Below are 20,334 nucleotides of genomic sequence, written 5' to 3' on the forward strand. Positions count from 1 at the left end.
CTTCTCACTTTATTCCAGTTCCATGTTTGAGCCATTTCCATGTTTGAAGGGCAGTCGGCAGGAAAACATATGAGAGATGGAACCCAAATGTTCTGGAGCAGAACAATTACTCAGGAGTGAAAACTGGGGGAGTGACTCAGAGGTTGCCTGGGGAGCAAAATACCCTTACGCCAGCACTGCTCATAAGCAAACACCAGAATAGATTCATCAAGTCTGCTTTTGCAGCTAACAGGTAAGGAAACCTTGGAGGCTGGAATCCACATTTTCTTCAAGTCTTCTCCACTTACACATCTTTTGTCAAATTTGTCTGATTTGTGTCTTGGAGGGGTGGGGAGTTAACTGGAAAAACCTACATCTCCCTACAAATCTGGCATTTCAATATCTAGCTCGTCTCTCTGTGTCTATAGTAAGTGTCCTAAAATATTAGCCAAACCTGGCACAGACTTTGCAAACAGATATCTAGATAGATCCCTGTTAGTTTTTGCATTCTTTCACTGCACACCCAACTTGAAGAAGCAGCTTTTATAGTCTGCGAAAAGCATTTCTGTCTTCAAAGAAGCAGGAGGGACACGCAAAACATCCCGCTGCCAGGTTGCCGTAGGGGTTTTACATGGTTTGATGCTTCCAGATCTTGGAGGCGCAACCAGCAGCAGCTGAGGAATTTGCAGCTCTGTGTATAAAAAGATTAAATGCTGGGTGTGGCACACGGCATTTGCCAACGCGCTGGAGGAGGCTTGGCCCACCAAACGGCACACGTAACACAATCTGCTTAATGAGTTTTGCACAGCTAAGCTCAGAGGCCAGCAAGTTGCTTGGTGCAGACAGCAGGAGCCCTCGATGGCAATTGGAAAAAACATCCTTGTCAGTGGCGACTTGAAATTTCAAAGGCTACTCTTTAAAAGTTGGGTGCATGAGTGGCCCTGACGCTGGGCAGAAAGCTGCAGCAGCATTTCGGCACACCAGCAACCACCAGAACAGCACTGGCTAGCACCAAAGGAAGGTTGAGAAGAACTCCAAATGAGAAATGTCACTCATTGCATCAAAACCACATTGAAGAAGAGAAGTTTGAAGAAGAGAAGTTACCACATTGAAGAAGAGAAGTTACCCAAAGGAGTTTCAAAGTGGCTAACATTCTCCTTTCCCTTCCTCCCCCACAACAAACACTCTGTGAGGTGAGTGGGGCTGAGAGACTTCAAAGAAGTGTGACTAGCCCAAGGTCACCCAGCAGCTGCATGTGGAGGAGCAGAGACGCGAACCTGGTTCCCCGGATTACGAGTCCACCGCTCATAACCACTACACCACACTGGCTCTCCATTGGCTTCCCTTAAAATGTTTTGGAAGTTTGGCCCATTTAAAAAAAACACTTGAACTTAACCTTACATTTTTGCCTTTAAAAGCAAAATTCAGCAGCAATGTCAAGGACTCTCACTGCCATTCACTGATGGGGCATCACCCATCAGGACAAGAGTCTGATGTCACCACTACTGTCATGCCCACATAGGGTTGGGCTGTTGGGCTTTGCTAGGACTGGAGACCCTCAGAGAAGAATCTGACCACAGAGCAGTGGAGGAAACTCCAAAAACATGGAAGTAGGAGATGGGCAACTCTACCCCTCAGCACACAACTTAAACCCTCACAATATAAGACAGAAAGGCTAGAAGATGGGGGTGGTAATCTCTGCCTATCAGAAGAATTCCAGAAGGGTGAGAGGTCAGAGCAGTTCTTTGCCATCATTAGAGCAATGGCTAAATTGTTCACTACCATCCAAAGGGAAAAAACCAAGATCTTGGGATCTCTGGGTTAGCAGTGTAGTTGATTGGCACAGCTTTGGCCCTAAATGCTGTGAAAATGGACATCTGGGATTACCATGAAAGGTTTCATCACAAGTGCGTACTTCAACAAATACTGCAGTACAGTATGTCCTCATGGCTGGTAGGGCAGTAGAGGCCGGAAGGCCAACGATAAGCTTTTTTGAAAACTGTAAATCGCTTTTGAGACAAATTGTTTGTAGTGGAAAACAAATACAGGTATTATAAATAAAAGACGTCAGACAGAGCCAAACTACCATAATTCTTGTTTTTTCCTCCTCTTCTTCCCTACTGAGTTCCACAAGGGCAAAACTGAGAGGCAGCTCCTTCCCGCTGGACCGGGTGCAAATAAGAAGGCAGGCGGCTGGGGGCTGGCTGAGGACAGACTAAACTTGATGGGGCAGGGCCCCATTTGCCCTTAACGGACCAGCACCCACTGCCCTGCCTCCAAGCAAGAGTGTTTTAGTTCATGGATCTAGCCAGTCAGCCAGTCTCCTCCAGGACACTGTAAGATACAAAGGACACGAGGAAGGCACCACACATCTGGTCTTCTTTTCCAGCAGAGATTGGGACTGATGGTACTTGCCTAAGGTCACGTAATGAGTTGTGTTCATGGATCAGGGCTGTCTCTTACACTTGCTTTCCTATATGATCTTGAAGTGGCTCTCTTGGCAGTGTGCTAGCTATTGCTTTTATTTATTTGTTAAATTTATTACCCCCTTCCCCATGGCGGGTTACAGCAGCACAAGATACCGTACGAATCCTACGTCATTGTTCCACCTGCTTGAGAGCACAGACCCATCTCCTACACGGAGGCAGAAGTCCTCCCAATGTTTCGGGACTACAACACCCACCATCCCCAACCAATGGCCACCCTGGCTGGGGCTGATGGGAACTGGAGTCCAACGACTTGTCAGCCTGGATAGCTCAACAACGCCTAAGTCAGCTTTGTAATGTAGGCCACTACCTAACTGTGCTCAGCAAAAGGAGAATCAGGAAAGTAGACAGCCTACAAATTACAGAGGTGTGAGGTCAAGGGATTTGGGGGCTGGCCCCCTGACCTTTTGTGACCCCCCCCCCAGCTAGCGTTTTGGAAATCTAAAGAGGGGAAAATTTGGCCAAAACTGGAAGGAGCTGGAACATGTGGATTTCAGTAAGGACCCAATTATTTTACCCACCTACCCACCCACAATAATTGAGCACTGAAAAAAGAATGGACAGCTAAATGAAAGATGTGATGAGTGCAAGCTGCCATGGCAAGCAAGGGAAAATTCAACAGAAATCTTTCCCACCCATTGTGAGTTGAGCTAAGACAAGGAGAGACAACCTGGACTGCAGCTGCCACCAGGTCCCAGCCAGCATGGCCAGGGGTCAGGGGGACAGGAATTGTGGCCCAGCAGCATCTGGAGGGTATCACATGGGCTGTCTCTGAGCTAAGACCACCAACTCACTGAGTTCAGGCCGCTCAACAGCTGGCAGTGATTTTCTGCCTCAGATCTGAGATGAATTCAATGTGAGATCTAAGCGGTGACCCCTCCATCTCCCCACCCCTCACCCCACTCACACACTCCTATTATTCTACAGCACTCGCTCTTTTAATTCCAGCCATTCCTTCTTCCCCTCACCCCACCCACAGCTCTGGCTAAAACACCCACCAACCCATTCATAAACACCACTAATCTTTTGCAGGAGAAAGCAGGAACACAAAAGGAAGCCCATACGTTACCTAATTTCCTGTGCCGGTTCGGGGTTGACCTCTATACTTTCACCAAAAAACACAGGGTGCATCCGAGGCCTTATTTCTGATGTGGAGGCATTCAGAAGAAGATAAGGGATCTACAGGGCGGGGGGAGGGGAGGAAGAGCAAAATGGAAACACATGAGGAATCTGGAGCCTGCTGAGATGTTTACAGTTGAATCTGTGGTTAGTTTTAAGCATAGGTAAGAAAACCTAGCAGTTCGAAAGCACGTCAAAGTGCAAGTAGATAATAGGTGTGTTTCCGTGTGCTGCTCTGGTTCGCCAGAAGCGGCTCTGTCATGCTGGCCACATGACCTGGAAGCTGTATGCCGGCTCCTCGGCCAATAATGCGAGATGAGCGCCACAACCCCAGAGCCATCCACGACTGGATCAGGGGTCCCTTTACCTTTACGAAAAGCCATTGCTGTGGACCTGTTTAATTCTCACAAGCACCCTAGTCCCTATGAACACCCACAACTTTCACAAATGGTGCAGACCAGCTCAGACACGTGCCAGTTCCAGAAACACCATGTGTGTAATGGGAAAACATTTCACACTGCAACAGTGCCCTGCTTGTGGGCTTGTCACATGCATGTAATTGTGAGGACACAATGCTAGTCCGAGCCAATGGGGCTCTTACGTTCCTAATAGAACACAGATGTGTACAAGGGTATGCTTCAAGTTAGCTTTCCATCTCAAAATCAGTGCAGAGCATCAGGAAACAGAGGTCCAGATCAAGAAGGCTTAAATATGCATACAGTGTTCCAGGATGCAGAATGCAGAAGTATATCTAGATTCAATGTTTGGAAGCACTGCAGGGCTAAACTCTGTTCCTAAACAGATGTATATTAAAGCAAGGATTAATTCACACAACTTTTTTCTTATTATGAAAGTTACATAAGCTGACTTTTTAAACCATGTCTATCTCAACTTGTAGATGCTCCAATCTGTGTCATCTGGAGGTGTGCCATTACATAATCAGTTCTACATACACTCTTTGGGCTTGGGAGGGGGGATTATTGGTTCGTTCTTGTTTTTATTATGCATTTTGTGTTTTTATCTTGTAGTTTTATACTGTGCACCACCCTGAGATCTATGTATAAGAGCGGTAAACAAATTTAATACATAACAATATTAATAATTTTTATTATCTGCACCTCCGTTTGCTGCACCGTTTCCCCCCAGGAAAACCTGATCTTTAGCCCTGAATTGGAACAAACAGCAATTGCATTTTCTGCAAACTGCAGTTTGTTCCAATTTACTGCAAAAGAGTGGATTTTCCAGGAAGAAACAGTAGGGCAAAGGCTAAACTGCTTGGGCCCATGCCTAGAAAGCAAGGGGCAAGTGGGAAACCGTTCAGACCAATGCTTTCTAAGCAAGGGACAAGCAGAAGTGTGGACTAGTTCCTTGTCAGTTCCAAAGGGTTTTCATTGTCACATGCCTCAGCTGCTCAAATGTTGGAACACCCCCCAAAATATACTTCTTTTCTGGGGGTTCATTCAGACTTCCTTTGGTGCTGCACTTCCTTTTTCATCCCTGCCTCCTTACCCCCACCCCCTAAAAACCTGCACTTTACTGCTGAATTAGAGCAAAAGGCAATCTTCCACGCGTTGCCATTTGCTTTGATCCAGAGGTGACAAATGCGTTTCCCCAGGGAAAGTGCCAGGACGAAAAAGAAACATCAAGCAGACATAGAGCTTCCAAGTGTGGACCTGAGCCTGGAGAGCACAGAGCAAGAGGAAGTCTGGATGACGCCTGAGTGCATTCAGACAACCAGCCTTTCTTTTCTATTAAGGAGGACCCGCTGTGGAAATCCAAAGGAGCTAGGCTTATGAAGGGAACGTGTGCACAAATGGCTCTACTCTCAACACTGCTTAAGGGAAGGCTCATAGCTTAGGAGCAGAACACAAAAGGTTGCAGGTTCCACCACTGGCATCTCCAGGTAGCACTTGGAACGACCACTCTCTGAAAACCTGGAGAATTGCTGCTAGTCAGTGTAGACAGCACTGATCTAAGGGGGCCAATGGTCTGACTTGGTATAAGGCAGCTTCCTAAGTTCCATCTTAGATGCAGAAAACTAGATTTCTGACACTCGTCCATAGTTTGGCCCCATACTCTCTATTGTCATGGGGGCCACTAGACATTAACCATGGAACTTCCATGTTCAGATAGAGCACACTTTTGAATGCCATTGCTAGGGAGGGTACAGTGATTGTATGCCAGAAGTACCCGGCTGGCCACACCTGGAAGCATAATGGACTAGGAGAGAGACAGTGTAGTGTAGTGGTTGGAGTGGCAGAGCAGAACCAGGGGAACCCAGGTTCAAACCCTTGCTCAACCATGAAGCTCACTTGTACTCATCACTTTCAGCCTAACCTACTTGACAGGGTTGCTGTTGTGAGGATAAAATGGATGGAGGTGGCATATAAAAGAAGCTGGTCTGCAGCTAATATAGAAGAGTGATGATAGTTTACCATACTTATTAATTGCTTTCCTCACAGAAGTGACCCAAAGTGACTTGCAAAAAATAGTGGCAGTCTGAGTGGGCAGTCTGTACGCAAGGCTCCCTGGATCAGAGGAATTCTGTGCAACTTATTTTCAGGTAAGTATTTGAAGTCTGGGATCTAAATCATCATATGTTCTACCTGCAATTTTCAATCCTGCTGCCCAGTTCTTATTATATAGGATGGATTGCTCCAAAAAAGTTAAATTCACCAGCCACTAGTCCACATAAAGGCATACCTCAATATTCAGCAATCATTATCAATGATGCCACGAGAGCATTGGCAAGTGCTTCTGCACAAAGGGTTTGCATCTATATTACCAGGCCCAAATAAAGATGTAGGTTTTGGCTTATAAAGCACCAAATGTCCAGGTATTTGATACCTCTTCCTTTATAGACTGAGATGGGCCATGAACCCAGCAAGGTAGGGACAGGGCCTACTCTGTACTGGTGCCCTAGCTATAGAGCTCACACACCCTTTTATTAGATTTTTTTATTTAAAAAAATACCCTGCCTTTCCCCCTGATGGGACTCAAGGCAGCTTACAGATTAAAAACAAGAACTAGAGGCATAGGTAGATACGTTGACTAAACTTTAGACACATGGCTAGAACATACCTGATCTCTCAAGCTTTTTGAAATACAGTACAGTACTGGCGTATAAGGCGACTGGGCGTATAAGACGACCCCCTACTTTTCCAGTCAAAATATAGAGTTTGGGATATACTCACCGTAATGAGTATATCCCAAACTTCCAACGCACACCAAATAATTTTTTTCTGTATCTCTTCCTCTCCCCGCTTTTTAAATATCAGTAAATGAAGCCAAAAGAGAGACAACAGTGCTTAAATGCATAGGTGTTTAAATGCACTTACTTGCAGGCATGCTAAGAACTACGGTAGCATTTTGAACTATCGTAGTGCGTAATCGGGGGCACTTTCTTTCCCTGCAGGGAGGAGGGAGGAAAGCCCCGTGAATCCCCTCTCCCTGGACTGAAAGAAAGCGGCAGCTGCTTACATGCGAGTAAGCGGCTGCTGCTTTCTTTCCCTGCAGGGAGGAAAGCCCCCCCCCCCCCGCGTCCCTTCTTCCTGCATGGAAAGAAAGCGGCAGTCACTTACACAGTCGCTGCATATGGCGGGGATGCGGCTGAGCTCCCCCCACCGTATGCGGCGACCGCAGAATCTTATACCCGGCATATAAGATGACCCCCAACTTTTGAAAAGATTTTCCTGGGTTCAAAAGTCGTCTTATATGCCAGAATATACAGTATTTAATTTATTTCCATTTCAGTAGGTGCTTAAGACTTTAGTCTATCTGATCAGTTGCTGTTTACCTGTAATTGCTGTAAACTGGATTTTATAGTACTGTACGATATGACTAATCTGTATATATCTTGTTGGAAAACACCTTGTGGTAACTGCATAATGATGGGCAATCTATACATTTCCTTAATAATATAATATAGCTAAAGGTGACCTTTTGATCTGGTCACACAGAGCTCTTCTGTATTACCATCTATCTTTAGTCACTTGTTACCTAAAAAGGTCTCCAAGCTATTTATATTTAAAAACAGTGACATAAATATGCTACACCATAAAAAGGACAAAATCATATAAAAATTAAACATTTTCATATAACATACAAAAAATAGTCACACCCCCACCCCCACATAACAGCCTAAGTTATACTTCATTATGTCCCAGTTCTAGTGAATTCCACCCCCGCAGTGACTGTAAAAACATCTGAGGGTTAGGAAATTACTGGTTGTCTGAATCCAGCTTCTGTCTTTGTCTCTCCACCCCCCCCCTCACCCCCACAAACACATACTCTTGGGTGAAGGCCTGGTTTGATGTACCATCCCTTCCTGGCTATTTCCCTGCCTCTGCCTGCCACACACCCACCCTTGCCCCTTTCCATCTGCTTGCCTGCCCAGCTAGAGCTCTCTGAGAGCCAAGGTTTTTTGTTCTGGCTTTTTGTTTTTAAAGGACCTGCAAGGAGGCAAAACCAAGCTTAACCGCAAGCTTCCCTCCTGCTGAGCTCAGCAAACAAGCCCATCCCTGTTTCACAGATGTTTCTGGGTTTTTGCTACATCAATGAAAACCGTATGGGGAGGGCCCAGGAGAGTGGGTTTTCTGACACGGCTGAAATTAAATAACTGCCTTTTTGCCATCTTCATTTGGATCAGATACACTATGCCCCTGAGGCTTTTAACGAGAGCATGATGAAGGTAACGTGTTGGGGGCAAAAATGCCACATGGGAGATTGTAAATCGAGTTTCTCTGAGGATCCCCTGTGAAGGAGAGAGGGACATCAAAATTCTCTACATCCCATCCAGAGTCGAGGGAGCATTGACAACAGCAAGGAACAGGGCCTTCTCAGTGGCTGCACCAGTAACTATGGAACACCTGGCCCACTGAAGTGTGGATGGCTCCCTCTGCGGCAGTCTTTCGCAGGTCAGCAAGGGCATTTTTATTATGGCAGACTTTCGCTTGCTGAGCATATGCTGCTTTATGCAAATACTATGTTTACACACACCACTTTTTCCAGTACAGTGGAACCTCGGTTTATGAACACCTCGGTTTATGAATTTTCGGTTTATGAACACCGCGGACCCATCTGGAACGGATTAATTCATTTTTCATTACTTTCAATGGGAAAGTTCGCTTCAGTTTATGAACGCTTCAGTTTATGAACAGACTTCCGGAACCAATTACACCCATGCTTCAGTTTATGAACGCTTCAGTTTAAGTACTCCGCGGACCCATCTGGAACGGATTAATCCACTTTCCATTACTTTCAATGGGAAAGTTCGCTTCAGTTTATGAACGCTTCAGTTTATGAACACCGTGGACCGTCTGGAACGGATTAATTCATTTTCCATTACTTTCAATGGGAAAGTTCGCTTCAGTTTATGAACGCTTCAGTTTATGAACAGACTTCCGGAACCAATTGTGTTCATAAACCGAGGTACCACTGTAGCGACAACATAAAGGTCTCTGGGGTTGACCATCTCCACCCACAGACATCTGTGGATACCGGTGCCCACTGGGACTGGTAAGTGGCAAGACAGAAGTTAGGGAGGCTACTAGTAGGTGGGGCTAGAACCAACGGCAGGCAGAGCTAGAGGCAAGGATACTCAGAATCCACACCCTGGTGTTGCCGCACACTGAGGGCAGGCAGAGCTCAAGGGGGCAGTGCCCCATAGAATCATAGAATCGTAGAGTTGGAAGAGACCACAAGGGCCATCCAGTCCAACCCCCTGCCGAGCAGGAAACACCATCAAAGCATTCTTGACATATGCCTGTCAAGCCTCTGCTTAAAGACCTCCAAAGAAGGAGACTCCACCACACTCCTTGGCAGCAAATTCCACTGTCGAACAGCTCTTACTGTCAGGAAGTTCTTCCTAATGTTTAGGTGGAATCTTCTTTCTTGTAGTTTGAATCCATTGCTCCGTGTCCGCTTCTCTGGAGCAGCAGAAAACAACCTTTCTCCCTTCTCTATATGACATCCTTTTATATATTTGAACATGGCTATCATATCACCCCTTAACCTTCTCTTCTCCAGGCTAAACATACCCAACTCCCTAAGCCATTCCTCGTAAGGCATCGTTTCCAGGCCTTTGACCATTTTCGTTGCTCTCTTCTGGACATGTTCCAGCTTGTCAGTATCCTTCTTGAACTGTGGTGCCCAGAACTGGACACAGTATTCCAGATGAGGTCTGACCAGAGCAGAATACAGTGGTACTATTATTTCCCTTGATCTAGATGCTATACTCCTATTGATGCAGCCCAGAATTGCATTGGCTTTTTTAGCTGCTGCATCACACTGCTGACTCATGTCAAGTTTGTGGTCTACCAAGACTCCTAGATCCTTTTCACATGTACTGCTCTTAAGCCAGGCTTTTTTAGCTGCTGCATCACACTGCTGACTCATGTCAAGTTTGTGGTCTACCAAGACTCCTAGATCCTTTTCACATGTACTGCTCTTAAGCCAGGTGTCACCCATCCTGTATTCGTGCCTTTCATTTTTTTTGCCCATTTGCCCTAAAGCAATTCTGCCCAAGATACACATTTTTGCAAAGCCAATTCCCCTTAAATAATGCATTTTTGTATGTTATTTTCACAAATATAAGCATTTTTATGGACATGTCACTCCCATTATATGCATTTTTATTCATACTACCTGCCTGGCAAACTGCAAACCAAATTCAAAGAAGTGTGAACTTTGAAGAATTGTTGTGTTTTGGTCCCCATATAGTTTTGAAATGTGCAAATTAGGTAGGTTTGCCTTTACATGTGAACACAATTCAAATTTCATACCCTGTCCTAGTCAGAGGAAGGAAGGGCATGTTCAGGCTCAGGGCTGAATACTGCCCTCCAGGCTTCCTTGCCCAGCCCTCAGGGATGGGTGATCTCAAATCAGGGGCCTTGGTATATTTTTATTTACTTTTTGTATTGAGTTTTTATCATGCCCCTTTTACTCAGAAGCTGAAGGTAACAACGCGGCTCTCACCTCCTTTGTTATGCTCACAATAATCCTTGTTAAGCTGAGAGAGTGATTTACTCAGGATAACTACCCAGGGTGCAGTTGATGTGGAAAGGGAAAATCCCGGGTTAGAGATCATTGGGAAAGAGATTGAAAATAAAGCAATCAATATGATGATGATGTTGATGCACAAATGTATAGTATGGGTGCACTTGGGAAACCTCAAAAATCATGGAACTGTAAAAAGTTCAGGAAAGGGCAACCAAAACGATTAAAGGGTTGGAGCAACTCCTCTACGAGGAAAGATTATGACATTTGGGTTTTTTAGTTGGTTCCAACCCTGACTGTTTATTATATTTTTGTTCTCCCCCCCCCCAAAAAAAGCTCAGGAAAGCACCCATGTGCTCTCTAATATTCCCAATAGCCCTATAAGGTAGGGTAGGTTAAGAGATAGTGTCTGGCTGGCCCAAGGTCACTCAGTCAGTTTCTTGGCAGTGTGGGGATTTCAATCCAGGCTTTTGCGGTCCTAGCCCAACGTATTAACCACCACACTGCACTGGCTCTCCACACATCACTTTCTAAGCCAGCCTTGCCCAACCTGGTGCCCTCTGGGTGCTCTTGACAACAGCTCGCCATGGCTGTGCTGGCTGGAGCTTAGGGGAATCGAAGTTCAAAACATCTGGATGGCAAGTAGTCGGTGGTGGAAAGTTTGAAGGTAACAAAAGGCACTAAAATGGCTTCTTCCTATAAAACTGTGGTTGTTTTGCTGTTGTTATTATTATTATCATTATGAATTAGTTACTTATTTTGCTTTTGCATCACTTTCCACAAACAAGCCCCAAAGCACCTCCCAGCAGCATACACACAGAAAGCTCACTCATAAAAGTGGAATCACAAAAAAGAAAAAGAAAGAACTTTCCTCTCCAAGCAACAGGGTTAAGGCAGGCAAAGTGGTGTGGCAGTACCCCATTTGCCCAAACGGACAAAGGCTGCAGCCACATTCCAAATTCGCCAGGTACATTTTGCACCTGGCTATCGGCCGCTTGCAACCAGGTGAAGATGCCTAGGTGCCAGAATGACAGCTGACATATCCACCATCTGGAGGTACGTGCCTGGGGATCCTTGGATCTGGACTGTTTTCACACACTAATACCACATCCTGTAGAATTCTATTCATTATATTTCATCGACAAAATCAGAATGAACTTCAGGAAACAAAAAGCTGTCTGGCCCCAAAGTGGTAACCAGATATTCCATTTTGGTGCTGCAACCCTGGTTTATGGAGCCATTTGTCACCTAGCTTCTATATCTGAGCTTCTAACACTGGCTGTAGCATCTCCCAGGCAGTGAAGGACCTATCCAGGCTGACCGTTGGCTCTCCTCAACAATAAGGGCTCCAAAGACTTCCTGATTGGTCAGGGGCTGTACGTGGGTAACCAGAATCACTCCTGGCTTGCTCTCTGGTTTGACCTTCCCATGAATCCTAGCACCTGGCTCCCACTTGATGCAGCTACCTGTGGTCGACTCCACTGAACTGATGGACCAAGGCACCTGCAACATTCATTAATGCTCGTGATTCCATTTTCTTCCTTCAACACATTCCTATCCACCCCTTTGGGCTTCTGCCAGGAGCTTTCATTTGGGGTGGGTGAGGAAATGCATATTCAGCCCATTTTAAAGCAGCTTGTTCTGCCCTGCAGTTATCAAGAACAGCTGGTATGCATATGTTATGGAAAACAGCCTCTCTGGTGTGCCTCTTGCATCGTATCCAAAAGGGAACTACAACCTTGCTTAGTGCTTGCTTGCCTGCCTTCAACCCTAGTTACAAGCATGAGCAAGGAGTGGGGTGCACTGTTCTGCTTGTAACTGAGCATTTTAATTAATTAGGTGGGGTTAACTGGCAGAGTTCAGAATTTGAAGGACATCAAAATGGCCTTCCCTTCTAAGAATGAACCATAGTTCTAATTCACATTTTAATCAATGGTGCCAAGGTGTCTCCAAAGAGCTCTGTGCAGAAAGGCTGTAGCTCAGTGGTAGATCATCTGCTTTGCATGCAGAAGGTCCCAGGTTCAAAATCCCCGGCATCACCAGATAGGGCTGGGAGGGTATCTTGCTTGAAACCCTGGAGAGCTGTTGCCAATCTGTGTAGACAACACTGAGCTTGATGGGCCAATGGTCTGAATAAAGCAGCTTCCAATGTTCCTATGCTGACGTTTGGATAATATACAAGTGTAATCCATTAGTCAACTAATAATTAGGGCTGTAACATTTCATTTTAACAGGAAGAAATGTTTTTTATTCCCTTTCATTAATTTTTAAAACTAATTTCTAGTTGTTGTGGAAAGGCAGTAGAGTTGCAAGCACTCTCTTGGGCCATCTTGCCTAAAATGCCTCAGAGGAAGGCATGGGTTGGCCATGAGCCAGGTGGGCAGGTGGGGTCAGCTATCTGTTGGTTGGGCCGGATGGCGAGGCAAGGGAGCAGGGGCTGGCAGGGACAAATTTGCCATTGATTCAGCTTACCTAATGGAAGAGTCGGCCTATTGTTTTCTTTTTACAAAGTTTATAAATCAATATCTCAGAAGACAGAATCAGGATTCAAGATGACCTTAGCAGATTGGAGAACTGGGCCCAAACTAACAAAATGAATTTTAGTAGGGACAAATGTAAGGTTCTGCAGGAATAAGCAGATTCATAAATATATGATGGAAGATACCTGGCTTGACATCTGTATATATGAAAAGGATATAGGAACATTAGTAGACCACAAGCTTAACAGGAATCAACAGTGTGATGCATCAGCACAAAACATACAGTTATACCTCATGTTACGTTTGCTTCACGTTGCGGCTTTTCAGGTTACGAACGCGGCAAACCGTTCGCCACATGCGCATGCGCAGAAGCAATCTGCTTTGCGCACTCGCAGTAGCAGCACTCTACTTACGGACCATTCGCACCCCAAAACAGATCACGTTCGTAAATAGAGGCACCACTGTATAGTGTCCCAATTAAGGGAAGCCATAGTACCGCTCTATACTGACTTGGTCAGACCTGGAGTCCTGTGTCCAGTTCTGGGCACCACAGGTGAAGATGGATATTGACCGGGTAGCATGTGTGCAAAGGAGGGCAAGCAAGATCATAGAATCATAGAACTGGTGAGTTGGAAGGGATCCTGAGGGTCATCTAGTCCACCCCCTGCTATGCGGGAATCTCAACTAAAGCATTCGTGGCAAATGGCCATCTGGATTTGCACACAGCCTGTTGATTAAGTGTTCTGATTAGAAGCCCCAATTATTCTGCTGGGAGAGGGGGAAAGCAGCAGGACAGGTGTTTTTTTCCCTTCTGCATCTACTTATCTCTAGAAAAAAGAAAGAAATACTGAAAGCATAGGAGAAACCGGACAAGTTATTTGACCCTCTCAGCACAGCAAAGGAGTGGGAGGAAGCTGTAAAACGAAAAAATGCAACATAGCAAATTTTATTCACTAAGCAGACATCACCTGTTCTTGCTAAAAACAACCAACAACTGAGTTATGAACTGACAAAACTTGTGGGATGCAATACACTTGAAAGAATGCAGAAGAACACTGTGGTTTTTCCTTTCTTTATAAGCTGAATGGCAATTTTTAGGCTATCGAACCCATACGGCAAACACACACAGCATCCTCATGGCCTAACACACCTCAAAAAAATGTTTGCCCAATAACATGTCAGAAAACCTGGTGACAGAAATAATAAATGTAGACCCTCTCCTTGTGTGTGTATAGAGACCCTCTGAATACAGAGTTCAAGGGTCTGCAGCATAATTTCTCTCCTTCCTTCCTGCAGTTCACACAACATGAATTGGAAGTTAAGAATAAGTTCATGCTTGTAAACAGCCACTTGCCTGGTTACCTGGCGCAAGCAGATGTCCACCACAGGCAACTACATATGGGAAGCCCTAGAAACATTGGCTTCTGGTTTCTTTTACACCAGGATTTCTCAAACTTTCCCTCTGTGGACTACTTAATAATTGCACAGGCCACTTAATATACTTTTTCTGTAAGTTGTCAGGGGAAAAGGCTGGATGATGATGATGATGATAAATGTGTGTTGTAATAACTGTGGGCTTGCCTTTCTACTCTGATGGATGTGCTGTTCTTTATGAACAAAGTGTTCCACAACCTTCCAGCAAATAATCTGAATAGAGGTTGGAGGTCTCCATTTGAGAAACTCTGTTTTAGGCTAGGGCAGCTGGACTCACAATGATTCTTACTTGTTTAGACTTATTTGCAAGACTTCACAAACACCTGCAATGTTTGCCCATGGCTGTCCTAATCTGATGATTAAAAAGTCTTCCTAATGTTTCCCTTTACTCTCCCCCTCCTCAGCTTTTCTTTTCAATATACCTCCTGCTCATTCTCCTGCTGGTTTAGAAAGGCCAATAGAATCCCAAAATATCCCAATCTTCGTTTTTTGGCAGTCAAAAAATGAGACAAAGTGGTTGCAATGGGAAAACAGCAGCACTGCTGGCAATCAGCTGCAGCAGGAAATAACAGCTTTTCTTCTCCCTTGAATGCTAAGACTGGTAGCTTGCCTTTTAATCATGCTCTGGATTTTAACCAGCTGATCTTAAAGGAAAAAGGACATAGCACCCAGCCTAGACTACTCTAAAGGATGTCCTGGTGGTGGATGGTATGTTTTCAGAATTGGAGTCAGGCTAGTTTAGATGGGTTAAGAGAGAGAGGGAGAGGGAGAGAGGGAGATTTTTCTGAAGCAAAACTGCCACCAGCATTTTCAATAACCACAAACAGGCAAAGCCCCGAAATTCCAGCAACACAAGTGTTCTCCTGCTCCAGAGCTGTGCGTACTTCTGGCCAAAGAAAGTATCCAAAGCCGATGCCAAAGAATCCAAAATCCATGCCAAGGAAACACAAATGTGCCACTCAGAATAAATTATGGAAAGCCAAGCAAATTTTCGTAAAGTTACTTATAATGCATAGTATATTTTCACTGGGGATTTGCAGAATTTGACTCGTTTTTGGCAAGGCTGGCGGGAGGCACAAGAGGAGAATAAGGGCAGAAGATACACAGCTGTGCCAGGCACAGAAACTCCACCCTGACCCACTGGAAACCTGCCCAGAACCCTTCTAATTCCTGGCCACTTCAACCGTCTTCCTATTTTCATGCTTTTCTCTGCAACCGTGAGGGCCAGAAACTTTTTTTAAAAAATGAAGCCAAGATTCCAGCACTTCCCCAAGTTTCTTAAAATCAAAGAATGTAGAAGGGATGCTGGAAGGCAGCTAGCGCAGACCCCTGGCGAATCTGCAATGCATGATGCAGCTACAGCATCATATCATATGAAATGCTAGAGAGAGGCAGGTCCAATCACTGCTCCAATTCCTCCAGTGAACGAGAGCGCACCACCTTTCAGGGTCCTCTGTCCTGCTGCCAGACAGTTCTTACACATCAGGATGTTCTGATGTTTAGCCAAAATCTGCATTGTCATTTCTGTCCACCGATCCTAGTAACTACTGTCAACAAAAGAGAACAAGGCCACATCCACAACATACATTTTAAGCACTCTCATTCCACTTTAAACAGTCACAGCTTTCCCCCAAAGCATCCTGGGAACTATATATTGATATAGGTGCTAAGAGTTGTTAGGAGAGCCTCCCCACACAAAGCCACAATTTCTAGAGTACCTTGGGAAGACAGACTGATTTTTAAACCACTCTGGGAATTGTAGTGCTATATAGGGAATAGGGGTCTCCTTAGCAACTCTTGGCACCCTTAACAAGCTACAGTGCCCTGCATGCTTTGAGAGAAGCCATGACAGCTACCATAAGTTGGTACTTTTAACAGTAGTATAGGTATAGTTAAAGGTAAAGTTAAAGGTACCCCTGACTGTTAGGTCCAGTCGCGGACGACTCTGGGTTTGCACGCTCATCTCGCTTTATTGGCCGAGGGTGCCAACGTTTGTCCACAGACAGCTTCCGGGTCATGTGGCCAGCATGACTAAGCTGCTTCTGGGGAAACCAGAGCAGCGCACGGAAATGCCATTTATCTTCCCGCTGGAGCAGTACCTATTTATCTACTTGAACTTTGACATGCTTTCAAACTGTTAGATTGGCAGGAGCTGGGACCGAATAACGGGAGCTCACCCTGTCACGGGGATTCGAACCGCCAACCTTCCGATCGGCAAGCCCTAGGCTCAGTGGTTTAGACCACAGTGCCACCCGCTTTAACAGTGCTTTAACAGTGCTTTGAATGCAAGATGGGGCCCAAGTCTGTGCCATCATCTAAGAACATAAGGAAAGCCTGCTGGATCAGGCCAATGGCCAAACATCCTGTTCTCACAATGGTTGAACAAATGCCAGTGGGACACGTGCTAGCTGGACCCAAGTGCAACAGCGCTCTGCCCACCTATGATTCCTAGAAACAGGTATTCTGCACTTGGACAGTGTACTGATAAAGGCAATACACCAAGTCTTACTTCTCAACAACCCTTATTCATGTTTGGAACACAGAATCAGGAAAGACATAGGGAGCCATTGTTTCAATCTCACCACCATAATATAATTTCCTGTACTAATTAGTACCACATGTGCATCGTAATTTCAACGGTCCTGCATTATATGAATGGCCAGCTCAGCACATCGTATAGACAAACTAATCTAGTGGACCAATTCCCTGTGGCCAAATACCAGTGATCAATGATTTTTTTAAAAAAATCAAAAAAATCGGATTTTTTTGATTTAAATCGGATTTTTTTGATTTAAATCGATTTTTTTGATTTAAATTGGATTTTTTAAAATAAAATGCTTTTTGAGGAAAATATATTGCCACCCAAAGGTTATTCCATCATGAAATAAAGATTAGTTTTTTAATTATGTAGAATAAGGTTGTATATGTTTAATTTTTGGGGTAAATAAATTCCATTAATCCATTCACAATGTCATGCTCTTCCAGAGGTTTTTGTAAGATTATTGGGCAGTTTCTCTGCCTACAAGATATTATCACAGGTGCTTGGTTTACTTTTGCAGTTCTCAAAACTGAATTTGACTCTTCTTCCCAGCAAAAATGTTATAACATGAACAGAGTTGAGAAAAAGACCTTAATCCTATTGTTCTACAAACCTATGAATACAGAAACAACCCCTTCAGTACTAAGTTTCAAGAAGTTCAGTGAATAGAATAGAAACAATATTTTTCTGATTGTTTGGAGTGGACAGTATTTAAGTTTTTCATGTGTAGGCTGGGCTGACAGTCTAAGTTTCTTAAAATATATATATATTGTTTTTGTTTAGCCAAATTAGTTAACAAACATGGATGTTCGTTTAAGCAAATAACATATGCTGTAATGTTATTGTTTCAGTTGAATAAATCTATTTAAATTGTTATTATTAAGGTAATGATTATTTTTCTCCTTCCTAAGTACAACAGTAAAGTTGTCCAAATATGAATGATTAACCTATTAAACTGGGGATAAAAAACTAATATGAAAAGTTGTTATTCTAAAAATCTTCATCTACTTGCATATTAAAGTTATACCAGCAAGAATTAGTCTTTATGTAGAAAACTATGATTTAAATCAAGCCTTACTGACTAGTGATTTAAATCAGTTTGATTTAAATCAAATCCACCCTGCCAAATACTATAAAATAATTTTCTTTTGACCACTGAAGAAGATAAATTGGTTTGAAATGCATCTAGTCTCTGAAAAAAAAATGTCATCTTTTGGTCATAGATGGATTTTGATCAGACTTTGACCTGAATAGGCAAACCAATTTGTCATTGTATCATATTTGCAATTTTCTATTTTGACTATAAATTTATATTTTTACATTGGATTAAAGTTGCACGTCATTTTCCTATAGTATTTAGAAGCATTTCAAATTTTTCACTCTTATGTAACTTAAGTCTTTCACCACCACTTTCAGAAACATTTAAATTCTTCTCTATTCCCCAGGATTCTTCACAATGCAACTTTTATTCTTGGTAGTTGCTCTGAGGCATTTGCCCATATAAACATTGCAAGCACAAGTAAAATGCTATATTTGCTGTACAACTACAGCCTTTTAGATGGGCCCTGGAGGCTCATGGTGCCTTCGTGTCTATTTAATGTGCATTAATATACATTCTATAAGCATGGCGTGCAGTTTCCTCACACAATGGAGACTTGTATCATGCAAGCAAGAAATTGCTTCACTACCAGGAGCTGCTTTAGAAGTAAAATGATCCAAGAGTGTCCTATCAGACTCTAGAAGTGTCTGATATGTCATATAGCAGAGAAGTGTCAGAGAGAGGCATGGTTATGCCAAGCAGCCTGAAAAACTCAATGCGTCACTTGGAGAAGGTCCTGTTCAATTCTGGGCAGGAGTCTCACAGTCCCTGGGCTCTTAAATGTGGATCAAAATAACTGCAAACTGCAAGGCTATGTCTCTATAGTAAAGGGCACACATTGCATGCAGTTAGTGCCATATTCCATCCCCAGCATCTCTGGAAAAGGCTGGGAAGAAGCCCTGTCTGAAACCCCAAAGAGACGCTGCCAGCCAGCAGAGACCATATTGAGCTAAACGAACCAGTGCTGTGACTCAAAGCAGCTTCTTCTATTCATGGGGAAAACCTGCTGGAGGAAGCTATGGCATTCTAAAGGTTGCCTCCTCTTGAGTAAGCTTGCTCAGGCGTTGAGTTCTTATCAGAGGCCGTGGACCTGGATTCCCCACCTAAAGAGGTGAGAGCCTTTTTGGTGGTGGTGCCCTGACTGAAATGCCCTCCCCAATGAGGCTTTCTGGGTGCCTACGTTAAGATCCTTTTACCACCTGGGGAAGACCTTTTTTTTTTAAGAGCCGGGTTTTTTCTCCTTGGATTGCGTCTGATGGGTTTCAAACACCATTATGCTTCTTGTGCTGGATTTAAGCAGAAAATTGAGTGACTTTTATTTAATGTTTTCTTTTTTAAAATGCATGCTGTCTGAACTCTGCATGAACTACCTGCAGAACAACAGAGTGGCCTGATAAGCCAGATATGAAACAGCTGGGTCAAGACACAGCTGTTGGCCTGGAGACTCCAGAACTCCTCCTAACTCAGGAGGAAAGATGGGCTGGAGTCTTGCCTGAGCAGCAGGTAAGCTGGGAGAAACTGCTTGGAGGAGGCTGCAGTGGCTAGCAGGCAATGCTTAGCCATACCCTGGCTGGGAAGCTCGCTGGAGGAACCAGCAGGGCACATGGGGGGGGGGGCAGCTGAGCTGCAGGCAATGCCCAGTTACCCCATAGGCACATTATGGCACCACCAGCAAAGTGGGGGCAGTCCACATCTTATTATTTCTCTTGTTTGTAAGAAAGGTTGCCAAAAGAATTTCAGAATACTGCCCCAAACTTTTCAATCAGGATCACCAGAGTGACAGAACTGTAATCATTCTTCCCTTTTCTCTTTATTGGGTCTTAAAATGAAGACTAGGAGCACTTCTTCTCTGCATTTAGAGAAACACAACTTCCTACAAACAAAAAATAAATAAAAATCCACATGCAATGTATATAGATGAATATAAAGAGAGCTCTTAACCATTGTGGCAGATGAAAGTGGCTATCCTTCATTTTGCAAGTTCTGTGCCATGAAGGTAGCCAAATTAAGGCTACAATCCTAAACATGATGACTGGAGCGTACGTCTCACTGATTTCAGGAGGATTTGCATGCTCAAGATTGCAAAATAAGATACATTCACTGTTAGGTGATAGTGGTGACCACAGAACCTACAGACCACCACCGGGCAAACCAAGTCACCTAATCTGCACCCCCTCGTCCTAGTTTTAAATAGCTAGTGCC

General features: G+C 44.2%; 1 protein-coding gene across 2 annotated transcripts in view; it reads right to left on the reverse strand.

Annotated features, from left to right (window-relative positions):
- RFLNA (refilin A) overlaps positions 1 to 20,334 on the reverse strand; it is a 35,896-nt gene that overhangs the window by 7,813 nt on the left and 7,749 nt on the right. For both annotated transcript variants that reach the window (XM_035097914.2, XM_035097915.2), the window contains one exon: positions 3,535 to 3,644. In XM_035097914.2, the coding sequence (XP_034953805.1) occupies positions 3,535 to 3,644 (110 nt within the window). The remainder of the gene's footprint in view (positions 1 to 3,534; positions 3,645 to 20,334) is intronic.

Source organism: Zootoca vivipara, chromosome 17 (assembly GCF_963506605.1).
Source record: "Zootoca vivipara chromosome 17, rZooViv1.1, whole genome shotgun sequence".
Classification (NCBI taxonomy): Eukaryota; Metazoa; Chordata; class Lepidosauria; order Squamata; family Lacertidae; genus Zootoca; species Zootoca vivipara.